The 18,878-nt window shown below is 34.3% G+C and overlaps 1 protein-coding gene and 1 pseudogene across 2 annotated transcripts in view; one reads left to right on the top strand and one right to left on the bottom strand.

The window, feature by feature from the left end:
• Positions 1-18,878, bottom strand: part of Rnf17 (ring finger protein 17) — a 115,389-nt gene that overhangs the window by 437 nt on the left and 96,074 nt on the right. For both annotated transcript variants that reach the window (XM_046446941.1, XM_046446951.1), the window contains exons 27-34: positions 18,070-18,189; positions 17,048-17,128; positions 14,450-14,575; positions 13,209-13,265; positions 10,723-10,839; positions 7,826-7,988; positions 2,081-2,216; positions 700-889 (exon numbers count right to left, since the gene is read on the bottom strand). In XM_046446941.1, the coding sequence (XP_046302897.1) occupies positions 700-889; positions 2,081-2,216; positions 7,826-7,988; positions 10,723-10,839; positions 13,209-13,265; positions 14,450-14,575; positions 17,048-17,128; positions 18,070-18,189 (990 nt within the window). The remainder of the gene's footprint in view (positions 1-699; positions 890-2,080; positions 2,217-7,825; positions 7,989-10,722; positions 10,840-13,208; positions 13,266-14,449; positions 14,576-17,047; positions 17,129-18,069; positions 18,190-18,878) is intronic.
• LOC124094403 (centromere protein Q-like) lies at positions 3,009-3,684 on the top strand (annotated as a pseudogene).

Here is an 18,878-nt window from a genome sequence, read left to right as displayed (position 1 = left end):
AAATACTTGCCCTGGCTTCTTGAGAGAAATCCTACATGAACTCTACACACACACCACTGTGACATGCATAGGGGTTTTTTAAACAGCACTTTCTAGTAACATTACTGTCTCATGAACTCATCATATCTTATGTGTAAATCCCAAAGTCATGGATGGGACCAGGCAGGTAACATAAAGGAAGGAGGGAGGCAGGCAGGGTCAATACCAGTAATAAGGATGAGGACAACCTCTGAAGGTCAACTTTCCATCTAGCACCAGTCTAGCTGACTGCCTTACTGGGAAGGAGATTGGGGATTTCTATAATGTAGATATGTTTCTATGACAATCCTCATCCCTGCAAATTAACCTAACCCATACCTCTGTGGTAATACTTATTGCATTCTAACTCAGATTAAGTAGTGGTTTGCATGTTTGTTTCCCTTCATTAATTTACAAGTTCTTTAATTACAGGATATATAGCTTGATTATTTAAATCTTACTCATTACCTATCATGATAGAGATAATAAATTTTGTTATATATAAGCTAAAATACCATTTAACAAATCTTAAGATTTTTCTTGTAGTATGCACAGCTTTTTATGCCTTAACTATTACATTTCTGCATGTAGATTTACATAGAAACAAAACACTACAAAATTAATAGGAACTGCTGGAAACAGTTTTTAAGAGAATTTTGGCTAATAAAGATAGATATTTACCATGGAGGAAGCATAGAGCTGTTTTCCTTGAAGACAATCTATCATGGCCCACAATGCCTCCATGCTCCACTTGGGACAATATGGTATTCTTGTCTTTCCTGAGTCTCTTATAGGAGGTTTAAAACCAGCCAAGAGAACCTTTATGGCTCGGGCTGGGTACTGCATAAGATGGAGAGGAATTTGACGCAGTCTGTCACAAAAGAAATTTTTAAAATGTTTAGAATGTTGCAATTCAAATTCTTTTTACAGTTGAAACTATAAAACTCTTAGGAGAAAATATAAGGGAAAAGCTTCATGATGTTGGATTTTGCTATGAAACTAAAAGCATAACCAAGAAAAGAAAAACCAGATAAAATGGATCTCAAAAGTAAAAACTTCTGTGAATTAAAGGACATAATTATAGTGTTAAGGCAGCCCATGGAAACTATAAATAAAAATGGACATTTCTCCAAAGAGAATATACAAATGGTACAAAAGCACATGAAAAGATGTTCAACATCACTGATGATTAGGGAAAGGCAAATCCAATTCACAAGGAGTTCCTACCTTGCACCCATTAGGATGTGAAGGGAAGGAGGGCAGGAAAGGAAGGAACAGAGGTGGGAGAGAGACAAACCCTCCAAATAGGAAACCACTGTTGGTGGAAAAACTAGAATCCCTGGGTGAACTGCTAATGGGAATATAAAGTGGTATAGCTGTTATAGAAACCAGTTTATGACAGTTCCTCAAAAAATAAAATTAGGATATTTGATCTAATAATTCCATTTCTGAATATATATCTAAAATAATTGAAAACAGGATTTCAGATATTTGTATACACGTTGATACGAACAATATTCACCACAGGTAAAAAGGTGGAAGCAACACAAGCATCCACTGATGGAAAAATGGATAAATAAGATGTGGTGTGTATAAACGATATTATTCAGCCTTAAAAAATGAAATTCTGGCACATGCTACAACATGGATGAATCCTGGGAATAATGCTAAGTAAATAAGACAAAAGGATGAATACTGTATGATTTTACTTATATAAAGTACTTAGAATAGGCAAATTCATAGAGACTCAAAGTAAATGAGTTATTAGAGGCTTGGGGGGGTGTCAAATGGGTTGTTTGATAACAGAGCTTCTGTTTGATGAAAAAGTTCTGGAAATGAAAAGTGGTGCTAGTTGTGTAACACTGTGTATTTAAAGCCAATTAATTATATATTTAAAAACAGTTAATAAATTTATGTATATCTTATCACAATAAAAATCTAGACTAAAAATCATTAATACATAATCGGCTTTAGTTTTTTTTTTTCTTTTAAAAGCAGAGGTAAGATCTTCTCCCAAAACAAAAAGGAATCATTATTTGACGTTTTTGTTTTTTTTTTTTACCTGTTTACTGTCAGCTTTTCAGTTGATCCATAATCAACAAACTGTACCAGGACAGATAAAGGATTAAACTCTTTAATGGATACAATCTTTGCTCTATACCATAAGCCATCAGCATATTCTGCAAGGCAAGGCATTTCTGGAAAGGCAGGAAAAGGGGAAAATCATAAAATTGCCTATGATTCTTTTTTTTCTGAATATTTTTTTTATTGCCAGTGGACCTTATTTATTTATATGTGGTGCTGAGAATCAAATCCAGGGCCTCACACATGCTAGGCAAGCACTACAACTCCAGCCCTGACTCTGATTTTCTTAAAAATATTTTAATCTAGAAAAGTACAAAGATGTAAATATAACAACCATATGCTCACTACCCAGAATTAAATAGAGAATTGCTTTATGTTAGCCTCTACTGCTTGTATTTTATAAACTTGCCTTACGAATTCCTTAATATTAAGCTTTGAACAAAGCCACTTTCACATCCTTAGAATTCCTAATTTTATTTTCATGGCTTAGGTCACCTTGCTACCAGTCCACTTCTAATTCTTCCAAACCTCTCATAGTTTGGGTTATGTTTTGCAAGGGAAAAGAAATAGTTTCTATAGTTCCTGTTTTCAATGGTCATCCAATCCTTCTGTGTTAAACAACCATATTAATTAAATTTTATAAGTTCAATTACACTGCTCTTATTTAAAAAATTTCAATGGCATCTTAACTGCCTGCATACCGTCCGTAACACTGCAATTTATGGGCTTCTTCAGAGCCTTGCAAGCATTTCCTACATCATGTACTCAATTAGTTACCTCAATATGATTACTTAATTTAAAATCTTAATGACTGTACTTCATCATATTCATGTCTGTTCCTCTATCAAGAATTTTCTCCTAGGAGTGCAAGTCCCTGAGAGACTGAAGAAGAATCAGTGATCAAAATGCCTGGTAAAGCAAATCCTTCTGAGAAAAAGTCTTAACAGTTGAAAAGAAATTCAAAAAGAAAATTCAATAGTGAGGAACTGGAGTTGTCAGAGAAACAGGTAGAACAGGAAAAAAAATCATCCAAAGTATTTATCTTCTTCAAATTTTTGACAAATAAAACATACTAATATAAAACAGATAAAGACAGCATCCAACAGAGAAAAACCTGGCAATCTCTTTCAAGAGTACCAGACAGCATTTGCAAACTATGATACAATCAGTAATAATAGCAATTCTGAGTAATACTATTAAGGAAAAAGAACAAATTCAGTATCAACTACCTGAAAATAAAATTGCTATAATTGTGTGAAACCATGAAAGTTCCTCCCAGAAAGCTGAAATATTTAATGTTTCAGATCTACAGAAAATGGAGAAGGCATGAGATGGAGCTAATGAAGGAGGAGGTCTGACATTACTAAGAAGAGACCACAGAATCAATGACTGAAAATATTCAGAGACTTAAGAACAAAATTCAAATTGTGGTACATGAGGTAGAAAAGGAGAAGGTAAAACATGCTTCAAATGGATTTTAGTGGGGTACTCTTAGATGTTCTTTACAATTCGTACCAGATGAAGAACTTGATGTTTATCAAAGAAGCCTGTAAGAAATTAGATCTCTTTAAGAGTTTATAGGTTGTTTCATATTAATTTAATGTTTATGATATTATAAAGGCCAAAGCCTAATATGCACTTTATTCTTTTTGGGGTACTGGGGATTGAACTCAGGGGCACTTGACCACTAAGTCACATCCCCAGCCCTATTCTGTATTTTATTTAGAGACAGGGTCTCACGAAGTTGCTTTGGCGCCTCGCTGTTGATAAGGCTGGCTTTGAACTTGCAATCTTCCTGTCTTAGAGTTGCTAGGATCAGAGGTGTGCGCCACTGCGCCTGGCCTGCACTTTAAAATTAGTATGTAGTCCTGAAAACTCTGTGTAGAGCAGTTGCTAAATCTAGAAAATCAATATTTATATTGTTGTCTTGCATTTATTTGCCTAAACCCATAAGAATACCCATGATCTAATGATTTATAATGCCAGAATGAAGCTCATTTATTGGTTAGCATGGAAGAACTGTTACATTGAGACTTCATATATGTAAAGTGTTTATGTATAGTGCCTAATGAATAATGAAATAAGTATTTGCTTTAGCTGATAGCTTGCATTTTTCTGTCTAGTCACCTGGAACTGAGAAATTCTCAGATGCCTTCACTCTTACCTAACTCAGTCTTTTTGGGGAGTCATTAAGATTTGCCAGGTATCTTAAACTTTTTTTTTAATATTTATTTTTTAGTTTAGTTGGACACAGTACCTTTGTTTTATTTATTTATTTTTATGTGGTGCTGAGGATCGAACCCAGGGCCTCGCAGATGCTAGGCAAGTGCTCTACCGCTGAGCCACAACCCAAGCCCTTAGGTATCTTTAATTTTAAAGTACCATCAACATTTTATTTCTTTGGTTGGTTATTGAGTAGATATTGGATATTTATTTTCTGCCTTCATTAAATCATATTCTTATTTTTAAAAATTATTAAAAAGGAACTTAAGTACCTTTAGTCCTTAAAACAAAAATCAACCAAAAACTGTTTTGGGAAAACAGTGTTCAAGAACTGGCTGTCAAAGGCAAAAGGTAACTTAAACCAAAGAAGGCAGCAGATAAATTCAGGATTATATAAAATGCAGTTTATTGGAGACTATGGAGTGTCTCTGTGGCAGCAAGACAAAAGAATCCCTTCACCCTACAGCAGGAGGAAGCTAGACAAAGGTATCCCACAGCTGACCAAAATGCACCTGGGCTTTCTCAAATACTGTTAACATGTCAAAAGTCAGTCAAGAGACAGTTCAGGTGTGTCTACCACAAATGCTCAGCTGACTATGTTAACGGATTTGCTTATCGTATAGAGTTTGGGATATATGCCAGAGTCACCTGGTAGTGAGATGATGTTTACCACCAAGGTGGCTATAGTCATTTAATGCTGGATCCCTATAAATCCCTTTCTTATAAAACTGTCTTCATCATGTAGTAAGCATATATGTGTCAACAAGTGATTATTTCTTTGGTTGGTTAGTGAGTAGATACTGGATATTTATTTTCTGCCTTGTACTTTAGAGGTATGTAGTATTTCAATGTCATTTGTTTATATATCAATAATCTTTCCTAAGCCACTACTGTGTATTGTCTTGGTTCTATTATCTATTTGTAAAATAAATTAACTATAGACTAAAAAAAAAAAAAAAACAAAGAAAAACCAAAACACACTCCTGAGGTCCCCCCTTTTTGAGGGTGGATACTGGGTACTGAACTCAGGGGTGCTCTGCCATTGAGCTACATCTCCAGCCCTTTTTATTTGAGACAGAGTCTTGCCAAGTTGTTGAGGCTGGTCTTGAACTTGTGATCCTCCTGTCTCAGCCTCCTGAGTCACTAAAAATAGCAGTGTGCTACCATGTCTGGCCATCCTGAGCTCTTCTTTTTACATCTAGTCTTCTTTCAACATGACTTAAAAAGTTCTGACTATAACTGATCAAAGCCTTCTCTGTGATCCTGTGGCATTATACACAACCTTTAATATGAGCTGTTACTTTATACTAAGATTACATGTCTATCTACCTGTTCTTTGGAGCTCAGAATTAGAGTTTACATTCCTAATATGGTATCTGGTGCAAATGCTCAATATACAATGTGTTAATGAATGGCAGGCTTGAGTAAAACTGGGAACATCAGCATAGTATTTACACCCTTCTAAATTTTAAAGTAGGTAGAATATGCCTCAATATCCGGTCTTATTCTACTTCCTATATCATGCTCTCTAGATAATTCCACAAGGAAAAATAGAGTTGTGAACAAATGACATTGAAATACTACACACTTCTAAAGTACAAACATCTTTATTTTAAGTAATCTAAAAAATTTTTCAATTATGTATTTTTGCTGTGCTGAGCCTTGAACACCCTGTACCTTGTACATGCTAGGCAAGTACTCTACCACTGACCTATATATTCCTATCCCCTCAAATAATTTTTTATTAGTTATTCCTGAAGGTGTAAAGTCATCAATAGAATAATAAAGAATCTCATCTATCTGATCTGTCCTGCATAGTTAATAACTGAAAATATTGTTAACAGTCCAACTTTACCTTGTTAGCCTTAAAAACATGGCTTTTTAAAATAGAACTTAAAAAACCCTGAAACTCCTATTTGTCATTTTAACACAAAAAACCCTCCTTTGATAGAAATTCCTTATTGAACATACCTATGCATTACTTTAACTTTCATACTTTAAATAAATTTTTATTGAAGTATAAAATATTCATCAAAAATGCACAAATAATGTATGTTTAACTCCATGAACTCCATGTGACTTCCCTTGAGATATGAACAAAATGAAGAAGGAATTGTTCCCTCTGGACTGTAAACAGGGAATAAATGAAAAAAACCCCATGAGTTTATTTACTCATTTGATATTTATAATTTTATAAGCACCTACTTGTGTCAGGTATTCCTCTAATTGCTGGTGACCCTGAGTCACCTACTCCAGTGCTATTTAAAAGAGGTGAGAAGAAGGATGGAGATTTGGGGGCATCTGAAGGTGGAGACTGTTTTTTTTTTTTTTTTGGTGGAGACTGTTTTATATTGAGAGGTCAGGAAAGACTTGCAATAAAGGAACATTTGAACAGAGACCTAAACTGTCACAGACAGTCTGGGGAAGAACATTTCAGGTGGAGGCAACTGCAAGCAATATTCATCAGCCAAAAGTAGATCATGACCTATTAAAATCTCCCTGGACTCCATGCTGCCTGCCAACCCATCAGAAGCTGTGCTTTTCAGTGGCTTTCTCAGTGTTATTTAAGCAAATGAAATATGCTTGTTCTCATTTTATTTGTTTATGTAATATTTTTGTGCTACTTCAGTAAGAGAATGTATTTTAATAACTTTATGTACTTAATAATCATAGATATTTGTGACAATATTTTTGTAGTCACAGAATAAAATAAGCATTGCACTCTGAAAAAAATAAAAAATAAAATAAAATCTCCTTGGAGAGGCTGAGGCAGGAGGATTACAAGTTTGGAGGCCAGCCTTATAAACTTAATGAGACTCTGTCTCAAAATTAAAAAAAAAAAAATTAAAATAAGGTAAGACATGAATTAGGTTGATATACTTTTTCCTTTGCTAAATAAAGTATCTTCTGATGAATAAATACACCTGTATCACATGTTGATATAAATGTATAGGCACTCTTGGTATTCACGAACTGTCAAACCACAAACTAAATAGATTTCCCTTACAGCAGAATCATGCATATTTAATAAAGCCTGAAAGAACAGACTGGACAGAAAAAAGGAATTTAACCTATCCTGGTGGACCAGGACAGTCTTGAGTCCCCCCATCTCAAAATTATCAGTGTAGGTGGTTTATAATTGAATCACTGCAATTAAAGTCTAAATGGCAACTTTCACTATTTGAGCTAGTGGTAAAACTTCATGCTTAGAAAATGATCTTTTATACTTTATGCTGTCAATTTCCCAACATACAGATTTTTTGAGAAGTAGAAATATCCCAGAGGATTTGCTTAACTCCTCTTTTAGTTTACCTTCCTACTCTAGAAAATGAGGGAGAGATTATATCCAAGTTATCTTTGGAATTTGAAGATTTCATGCATGTAAAATGAGTATAAGAAAATACAGTTAGCATTAGCAATAACCCAAACTCCTGTCCATTACAATAAAAATCAAGTTTTGCTAGTAACCTTATTTTGTTTAAAAAAAAAAAAAGTATACCTGTTCTAAAATCTGTCAGAGGAGGGAATGTCTCTACATTCTTATTAAACCTCTGCAGTGCTTCTTCAAGACTCTCGGATTCCGATTCCCAGCTGATGTCATCTGTGTTACTATGATGGTTACACTGACTATGGTTTTCTACAGAATCAAGGCAAATGTACACCTAAATGGATGGAAGGGAAGGAAAAGAACTTTCAAGTTTTGTAATTTTTAGTATTCACTTATGTGGATGAATTATTGTGGCAAGTGGTCTCAAAGCCCCAATGATCCTTGCCTCCTGCTGCTTACCTCACTGTAGTTCCCTCCCACATTCTACTACCCTGATTTTGTAGTCAAAACACCACCACTTGAAGTAGGGTGTGACTATTGAGGCTGGATAAGAGACATGTGGCTTTGTTCTCTGGTGCTCTTGTTGGGGAATGCAAGCTCCAGGAAGTCTGTAGCCACAGCCTAAGCAGGCCACTGGAAGGGCCTCAAGGATGCAGAACTGACCTCTCCAGGTAATGTCATGTCTTTTTTAAAAGTGAATTCTACAGTCCTCATCAACATCTTGATTACAACCTAGACTAATCCTGACCTAGACTTAATTAAGCAGTGTTTTTTAACCTTTTTTTTTTTTTTTATTTTTATGTGGTGCTTATGGTCAAACCCAGTACCTCACATGTGCCAGGCAAGTGCTCTACCACTGAGCCACAACCTCAGCCCAATTAAGCAGTTTTTTTGGGGGGTACTGGGTATTGAACTAAGGGGCACTCAACCACTGACCCACATCTCCAGCCCTTTTTGGTATTTTATTTACAAACAGGGTCTCATTGAATTGCTTAGTGCCTTGCTAAGTTGCTGAGGCTGGCTTTGAACTCGTGATCCTCCTGTCTCAGCCTCCTGAACCTCTGAGATTACAGGTGTGTGCCACCATGCTTGGCCTAATTAAGCAGTTTCTAGATTCCTAACCCTCAGGTGTGTGCTGTAAGCTGCTAATTTGGGGCAATTCATTATGTAGCAATAAATAATACAAAAATTATTATAAAACCCAGCAATAGTTGTACACTACTATGGTCTCTGATGAAAGTAGACAACAAGTCCTTTCCTTCCTGTGAGACAATAGTTTACTATGTAAAAGGTTGAATGAGCTGCTTCTGCTACTTGTCTTTCCTCCTCCTTTTTGGCTAAGAACATGTAAGTTTGAATTTTTTTTTTTTTCGCAGTACTGGGGATTGAAACCAGGGCCTTGCACATGATAGGCAAGAAATAACATTAGAAATAAGCTAACTTTCTGGGAGCGGTGGTGCATGCCTCTAATACCAGTGGCTCAGGGGGCTGAGACAGGAGGATCTTGAGTTCAAACCAGCCTCAGCAAAAGTGAGGTGCTAAGCAACTCAGTGAAACCCTGTCTCTAAATAAAATACAAAATAGGACTGGGGATGTGGTTCAGTGATTGGGTGCCCCTGAGTTCAACCCCTGTACCAAAAAACAAACAAAATCAAAACCCTGCTTCCCCAGCCTGTTATAACAAAACTCAAGTTTTGTTAAGAATCTATTTCCTGGGCTGAGGCTGTATATCGGTGGTAGAGTGCTTGCCTCGCCAACGACACCACATAAAAATAAATAAAGATACTGTGTTCATCTAAAACTAAAAAAAAAAAAAAAAAAAAAAATTAAAAAAATCTATTTCCTTCAAAAAATAAGTATACCTGTTCTAAACTCTGATAGAGGAGGGGAATGTCTGTACATTCTTTTTTTTTGGTACTGGGAATTGAACTCAGGGCTGCTTACCCACTAAGCCACATTCCCAGCCTTTTCTTTTCTTTTTTTTTTTAACTTTCTTTTTTAATGATTTATTTATTTATTTTGCATTACAATTCTTAATACATTATACAATAGTTTATCATATCTCTGATTATATATAACATATGATGACACCAAATTCACATCTTCATACCCAGCCTTTTCTTGAACTGTATTTAGGACAGGGTCTCACAGGATTGCTTAGGGCCTCACTAAGTTGCTGAGACTGGCTTTGAATTCATGATCTTCCTGCTTCAGCCTCCCGAGCTGCTGGGGTTACTGGCATGCCCCACCATACCTGACTAGAATGTCTTTGCATTCTTATTAAACTTCTGCAGTGCTTCTTTAGGCTCTTTTTCAAGGTTGTAACTCCTTCACTGAGCTACAACCCCAGCCCTTTTTTATTTTTTGAGACAGGGTCTCCCCTCAGTTGCTCAAGCTGTCCTCAAAATTGCAATCTTCCTGCCTTAGCCTACTGAGTAGCTGGGATTACAGGTGGTATACCTGTGCTGGGCTTTATAAGTGAATTTTCTTTATTGCATTATTCAGTCAGTCAACATTCACCTAGTGGCTACTAATATATATATTTAGAATAGTGACATATATATGTCACTATTCTAAATTCTGGAGAATATATCAATGAATAACATGGATTAAGAGTCCTATTTTCATGGAGTTACTTTCCAGTGAGGAAAGTAGACAAACATCATAAATAGAAACAGGTTTTTTTTTTTTTTCCGTATCACTTATCATCTAACAACTTACTAACCCACAGCAATTAGGGATTTTGGTATAGGAAAAACCACTGCTAGTGAGATGTTTGTGATTTTATAGGAGGAAACAGTTCTACCTTAAATATCTAAAAAAATCAATATAAACACAACAGTGAGTAAAGGCACAAGACACTGAACCTAGAAGGTGTTACCAAACATCTGTTTCATGATAAATAATAAATGTCTGAGGAGGATATTACATGGTGAGGCCAATTAGAGATCACCAGTTTTATAATATTTACAGTCAGGAAGCTGGAGAAGTGAAGAAGCAATTCTAATATTTAAAACAAAGATTGCTGCTATGTTTTTAACCACTACCAAATCACCCAGATGACATACTTCGTTAGGTGAGACAACGTGTTTCACTTGAACAGCATACAGTTCTTCTGGGGGAGGTAGAGATGAAGACAAATATGGTGGTAAAATAGGAGTCTCCGTTTCAGACAAAAGCAATTCCTGAAACACCACAAAAATTTCAAATTTCAGAATGACAATCACAAAACTTGACTATAGAAATTCATTCTGGTGTTAACTTACTTTCAATTAGCAGAAAGCAAGTTATCCTTGATATTGAAAATGACAATAGTTTTGAGGTAGTAGAAACAAAATGTTCTAAGATGTTTAGCTTTCTTTTGTCCTCCATCAACAATAATTGGCACTAATGAATAGGACTGGGGTATCTGAGGTGCAGAACAGGGGCAATTTCCTTTTGCCTTTACATGCTTCTGTAGTATTTCAGAATAATTTTAGAATAATTATTTTCTAATAAAACTAAAATTATATATGAAATGCTAAAAGATTAGTTAAAATCATCAAAAAAGGTGAGTATCTATCTTATCCATCTCTTCTGTTCTGCAGTGCTGGGGATTGAACACAAGGCCTTGCACATGTTAGGCAAGTGATCTACCACTGAGCTACACCCCCATTCTCACATCTTTTTAAAACGTACTTTTTACTCCTTGTCTATCAATGGATAAAGAAAATTATACACACACACACACACACACACTGGAATTTTATTAAGTCATAAAGAAAAAATTCCATTATGTTATTTGCAAGAAAAGGATGGAACTTGAGACCATTAAATTAAATAAGCAAAACTTAAAGTCAAGGGTTGTATGTTTTCTCTCATGTGTGGAAACTAGAGAGGAAAAATGAAAAGTGGTGGGGAATAAGTAGAGGAAAGGGATCAGGGGGATACAGAAGAGGGAAGGAGGAAATACTGGGGAATGATATTAGCCTAATTATATTGTTACATTGTATGTATGTATGAATATGTAACAACAAATCCCACCATTATGTACAACTATAATGCACCCATAAAAATATAGAAAAATTTTTATTCTTAAAGAATATGATAAATAACATAAGCAAATAAAATCATCACCTATTTGTAGGTTAGTTCATTATTATTAAACATTTTCAAATTCTGGACAAAACCAAAGCAAAAATTATATCTAGGGAAGTTCAGCAAAAGTGACTTTAGCTGAATTTTACTGATTTGTTACAAAGTACCTACTTTACTACAAGCGTGTTATCTTTATATCAAATAAATAAAATTCTACTAATAAAGCTTAATTTATTAAAACTCTCCTTACACCAAAATACACAAGTGACTAAAAAACCACATAAATTTGACTTAACCAAAATTAAAAGTTATAGTGCTTAAAGGACACTATCAAGAAAGTGAAATGATAACGCACAGAATGGAGAAAATATCTGCAAATCCTGTACCTGAGAAGAGATTGTATACAGAATATATAAAGAACTCTTATAACTCAACAATAAAAAGATAATAAGATAATCCAACTAAAAATAGGCAGTGGATTTGAATAGATATTTCTCCAAAGAAAAAATATAAATGGCCAATAAACCCATGAAAATATGCTCAATATTATCATCAGTGAAATGTATATCAAAATCAGGATGGATTAAAAAAATTTACAAAAAATGGTGTGGATATAGAGAAAATGGTGTGAATGCAAAATGGTGCAGCCCCTCTGGGAAAGAGTTTTACAGTTCCCTAAAATGTCAAACATAGTTACCATGAGACTCAGTAATTCTCCTAGGTATACACCCAAGAAGAAGGAAAACATGTTCACATAAAAGCTTGTACATGAATATTCATAGCAATATTATTTACAATCACCAAAATGTGGAAACAAGCAAAGTGTTCATCGACAGATGAATGGATAAACAGAATATATCCATACAGTGGAATTTTATTTGTCAACAGATTGAAATACTTCTATGTACAATAACATGCAAGGACCTTAAAAACATACTAAGGAACAAGAAAGGAACAAAGGACCACATATTGTATGATTCCATTTATATGAAAAGTCTAGAACAGGCATATCCAGAGAGACAGAAGATTAAGTGGTTGCCATAAAACTGGGGAATAACGGGGAATGAGTACTGTTTTTACAGGGTTTCTTTTTGGAAAGTTTTGGAATTAGTGGTAATAATTGCATAACTCAGTGAATAATTCTTTTTTTTTTTTAAAGAGAGAGGTGAGGAGAGAGAATTTTTAATATTTATTTTTTAATTTTCGGCGGACACAACATCTTTGTCTGTATGTGGTGCTGAGGATCGAACCCGGGCCGCACGCATGCCAGGCGAGCGCTCTACTGCTTGAGCCACATCCCCAGCCCATCAGTGAATAATTCTAAGAACCACTGAACTGTACATTTTAAAAAGGTGACATACAGTACATAAATAATATATCAGTAAAGCAGTTATAAAGAAAGTTCTTACTTCCTCATCCTATATCAGATCCTTTATGAAGCATGCAAAGTTTCCAAAGTATTTGGATTGTAACTTACCTCGAATTTTATTTCCCAACTTTCTTCCTCATACTTTTTATTGTAATCTGCTGGTTTCTAAAACAATATAATATCATTAATAAATAAAACAATTTTTATCTACATAATATTGTTTTAAAGCACTTTCATATTTCATCCCCACAGATATGGAGGCATTATGTTATGCTAAATATGTATCAATGATAATTAGTTTATTAGGAGACAGTGGTACCTAATACTTTTCCTTTTAAAATATGCACAGTGAAGAGTACAACTGGAAAAGAGGCTAAGTAATTTTTATCAACTGAGCTTAATACATGGAGAAACTTTTAGATAATACATGTCTGCACATGCATGCACACATATATGTCTTTGCTTAAAAAAAAAAGCTGGTTTGAGGATTACAGATACAAACTGACATTGCAGTTTTATGACTGAGAGAAGAAAGTAAACTTTTTTTTTTTTTGCTTGGTTGTATACTACCACTAAAATGAATGTTTAAACACCTAACAAGCAAACTGTTTCTCTAGAAATAAAAACATCTTGGATATAAAATATTATTATGTATATACTACTCCTCTCAAGGATTTTAAGCAGCTTGAAATGTGAAAATATATCTAAAATATTAAAAATGGAAGCAGTAGGCTACAGAATAGGCTATTTCTTTAATATGTTATGCTGAAAATATGGCTCTAAGTTTTCCATAAGAAGATATACAGCAAAAACTTCATAAAGTTTGAATATCCCTCATACTTGGGACCAAAACAATTCAGATCTTGGAGATTTTTGGATTACTTACAGACTTTAATCCAAAAACTCAAAATGCTCCAAAATCTGAAAACTTTTTGAGTATGATGCTGGCACTCAAAGGTTTAGAATTTTGGAGCACTTCAGATTTTAGAGTTTTGTATTATTCCTTCCTGTCAAATCAAAGGAAAAAAAAACATTTTGTCTGAGGAGCATTTTTTTCTATCACTGAATTCTACAGAGTTTTTATAACGTGCTTCCCTTGTTCAAACAATACTGGATAACATGGCATCTCATTAATTTTGAAGATACAGAAACATTAATTAAATCTTAATGTAAATAAAGAGTTTTTCAGGACAAGCATGATGCAGTATATTGCTTTCTCAACAAAGAATTTACAAATTCTCATTCTTAGGTCAGATATATAGAATCATATTTAAGACCTGAGGTATACAATGTAACAATTTAATCAGATATTTTCTATTGTGTAGATTCTTATAGAATAAGTCACTTACTTCTTTAAATCTCTCTTCACAGTGTTCAAAAGTGCAGTATTTATGGTGTGTCATAAAATAGGAAAGTGACATTCCATCAAAATAGAGATGAACAGACAATTTCCCCCATGGATTTTCAGGCAATTCCTATGTTAAGTTCAAAAAAGGAAGATTATTATTTTAAAAAATAAGATTTATTTGATGTGTTATAGTCAACAAATATGAAATCAGGCTTCCAACAATAACAGTATGAGCAGATAGCTTGACTAATGCTCATTTCATAGAATTTTCTTCCTGGTATTTGACTTTGATTTCTGTAAAATATATTTACATGCCATAATAGTATAATGTTTTCTAGTTATTTATTAGTAGCCATATATAATTTACTATTTATGTCAACTTCAGACAACAATAATAATTTATACTTAGTAGAGGGGAGAAAAGGTGTAGAGGTGAAGAAATAAAGTTCAGTTAAAAAATATAAAAATGGCAGGAATCAGAAGAAATTAAGTCTAGCTGGGCATGGTGAAGCATGCCTATAATCCCAGCAATTCTGGAGGCTGAAGCAGGAGGATCACCAAGGTAAGCCTCGGCAACTTAGTGAGACCCTGTCTCAAAATAAATAATAGAAAAATGCGGGGAATGTAGCTCAGTGGCACATTGCTCCTGGCTTCAATCCCCAGTAAAACAAACAAAATACAAAATATACAAAATATATTTACCAATATACAAAAAAAATATACAAATAAAACAATAAAACAAAAATACACACACCTGAGAAGGAATTAAAACAGTCTAAAAGCAGGATTCATTACAATGACTTTTTAAAACTCTGACTAAAGGCTGGGGATATAGCTCAGTGGCACAGCTTTTGCCTTAGGCGTGAGGTCTGAGGTTTAATCCCCAGCATCACCAACCCCGCCCCCACCACTTCCCCCACCAAACAAATAAGCAAAAAAGAAAAAAAAAGTAACTTTGCATAAAGTCCATTCACAATTATTAGGTATTGATTGTAACCTTAGTAGGTAAGCTTAAATTTCCACTGGTCCCACCCTTGTCTAAATTCAATTCATCTTCTCAATTCAATTCATCTTCTCACTAAGTTACAATAATTGTTTTCCAGCTGATCTCCCTGCTTCGATCTTTTCCTAAGACTCTGTCTCCTATCACCATCATATCCTGAGGGAAATACTAGATATATTTCACATCAGAGCCTACAGTGTATATATAGGCAACACAGGCCCTCAATGCAGCAGCTCTGCTATTCCTTTCACAGGCTACTGCTCCAACCTCAGAGCCCTTGGCACCTTCTCCAAGAACCGGGATGGTTTGTCTTCTCACCATTTTAAGATCTAGACTCAAATGTCACCTGACCACTGTTTTTAATGAGGAACCTCCTCCTCAGCAGCAGCACTTCTTTCTATCAGCATTTTCTGCTTTTTCTTTCAAGCGCTTATCATAACCCAATAGATTTTATAGTTTGTTTTTTCTTGTTTTCTGGTTCCCACCACTAAAATGGAAGCCCCACAAAGACAGGCATTTCTGGAATGCTCTATACTTTAAGTAATTACAAGTGTAGGACTGTATCTCCTTTAGTATATATGGACAAGGAGCACATATAGGCATGTTCATACACAGAAGTCTTTGCTATACTACAATGGTTCTTCTGACTATGTTAAGCTAAGCAGCAAAGAAAGTCACCTTGACCAACTGAAAAATTTCAATCTGTACCTTACTTCAGTGACCTGCCATGTAGTCTATGAGCAGCTAAGAGAGGGGCTCTTAGTACTGACATAAGCCATTTTATTATTTAATTGGGTCTGTGGCTCTTTTTAGGTCTTCATCACTTTAATACAAAAATACTTTCCTCAAACAACTACAGGTTAACCTTCTTATCATGGCTCAGAAACCTCTACTGGGGCCCAGCAACTATTACCTCAGTCTGCTGAATCCTTATCACCACTCCTCCTCCTCACAAAAGCCTCCACCATCCTGTCAGTTGTATATTTCTGAAAACCAACTCACTGTGCCTTCGTGCACTCACTTTCATGGTCAGGAGAACTCTACCATTTTTTTTTTTTTTTTTAAGGGATACCTCCATTCTCACCACCTCTGAATTTCTATTGTACTTGCCCTTTTTACCCTTCTTTTGGCTCTCAGCACACTGCTCTGTGGTGTGAGATTTTTAGGTTTATGTCTTGTTTCATTAACTAGAGAAGGTCTTTGGGGATAGGGCTTGTCAATGACAGGCTTTCTTAGATTACCTAACACAGCAGTGTAAACACAGCAGTATCCTGAAAACTGCTGCATATATTTATGAACATCTTCAACAATGAGATATTGCTTCCTGTATCCAAGTAAGTGAGATGTTAATAAATACTCTTTCAAATTTCTGACTTTATTGGTTATGAAAGTCTCAGGTACTTGCTCAAAATTAAGCTTATTTAAAACAAGCCTAGGAACCAAAGTAGTAACTTCTCCGATGTTAAAGGATGATTCATATGCACATTTGAACACATAATAAGATGGCTTATCATAAAAATATTGCTCAAATGATGCTAATTATAACATTTTATGGCAGATAATTTAAACCAACCATATATGCTTTAGACACATTACCATAATGTGAACATCCACCTCTCTCTTTGAAAGCAGCTCCTGAAGAAGCTCTATTGCATCTGGCTGCCAGACATTCCCAACCTATGTGGGATTAATACACTCAGATTCTTTCACAGTTTTACAAAGTGAGACAAAGCATAGAGCAAATAAATATACAAAGAAGTAGCTATCAACAGGTAATACTAGATAGCAATATAAAACACATAAGCCATTTTCAGAAAATATCATTGGTTTGAGATAAAATGATCTTTAAAAAATAATAGTTTGAGATTCTCCCTACAGTACTCATGCTTTTAAAGCATAACATTTTTAAAATGAGTTTACATTAAAAACAAAGTATCACAATTTTAAAAAAATTTAAAAGACCCATATATCAATGTAATACTAATACAGGGCTACAATACATTATTCATTAGGGAGCAGAATTTGTCATATTTTCATTTGTTAAGAGATTCATGTGGCAAGGCAGTAGGACTTCCTGCCAAGAGGCAAGTAATGAGCCATCTACATATACGTGGCTCCTCTGTCCCCTGCAGATCTTCTTGACGGCTATGTTATAGTGGACATCTTGACTGCAGTATCATGAGGGACCCGAAGTTCAAACCACCCAGCTAAACCACTCCTAATTCTGAAGCCACAAAAACTAATGTATAAGTTATGGTTTTAGATCATTAAGTTTTAACTTTGTTATGAAGCAAGAGATCATTAATACATTATTTTAAAATCTGACTTCCAGCTAATTTGTTGTAATTTTATTCAATAAAGAAATAACTACATTTTTATAATTTTACAATTTTCCATCTATGAACATACTATGTTTTCATTTACTCAGATGTTTTATATTCTTAAGTATAATTTTATATATAAAGACCTTTTAGCTGTCCTATTAAACTTATTTGTAGGTATTTTATTAATTTTGTTACAACTGAAAGGGATTTAATAATACATTCTAATTTCTAAAAAATATTTTAAAATATTTAAAATTATTAAGCAATACTTATTACAAATTACTATATACTCACTGGTATAGTATGATACAGCTGACAAGGAATACAAAACTGTGGTGTATCAGGATATAGTAAAATAGGGTAAAGATGACACTGTGGAATTTTCTCAGTGAATCCATGATCTAAATATTGTACCTGAAACAGGTCAAATAAAATTTATGGTTAAAATTTGTTACTAAAAGCTAGGGGACAGCTTTAATATTAATATTAACAATATTAATTAATATTAACAATTGTTTAATATTAACAATATTAATCTAATATTAACAACCACCACCACAACAAAATGACTAAGTTTAGATAGTTAAATTTGGATTTGAAAAATTTGTAGGAAAAAAAGAACATTATATTCCCTTATTCTGTAGCATATCAAATCTCATTGTACAAAGGTTTTCTTACACATAACCTATAAAACAAAACTCTTTTTAAGAAACTGGCCTTATTAGGCCTTCCTTAATTAAGAGCAACTCTTTTTCAAAATTTTAATTCAGTTTTTGATTTAAAAATAAGGAATGCCAATAAGGTAGTTCTTCTGTCTCAACTCAGCAAAATGAACGTATCACATTTCTCCTCACCCTTCCAGCCTCTATTTTACATTCTACTATTCTGCATTCAGATCAACTTTTAAAAAAACTTCCACATGAGAGAGAACACATAGCATTATCTTTCCATGACTGACTTAATGAAATGTTTATTTAATGTTGACCATAGGATAAACTTGCAAGGTATCAGGTTAAGTATCAGTTAGGTATCAGGTTAAGTAATGAAAAATTCATGTAAATGTAAAATGACCAAAAGGGAAAAAAACTAACGATTAAACTATC

Source organism: Marmota monax, unplaced genomic scaffold (assembly GCF_021218885.2).
Source record: "Marmota monax isolate L192 unplaced genomic scaffold, Marmota_monax_Labrador192_F-V1.1 WCK01_AAM20220418_F8-fsc00043, whole genome shotgun sequence".
Taxonomy (NCBI): Eukaryota; Metazoa; Chordata; class Mammalia; order Rodentia; family Sciuridae; genus Marmota; species Marmota monax.
Note: the sequence above shows the minus strand (reverse complement) of the source record. Positions and strands in the feature narration are given on the sequence as shown.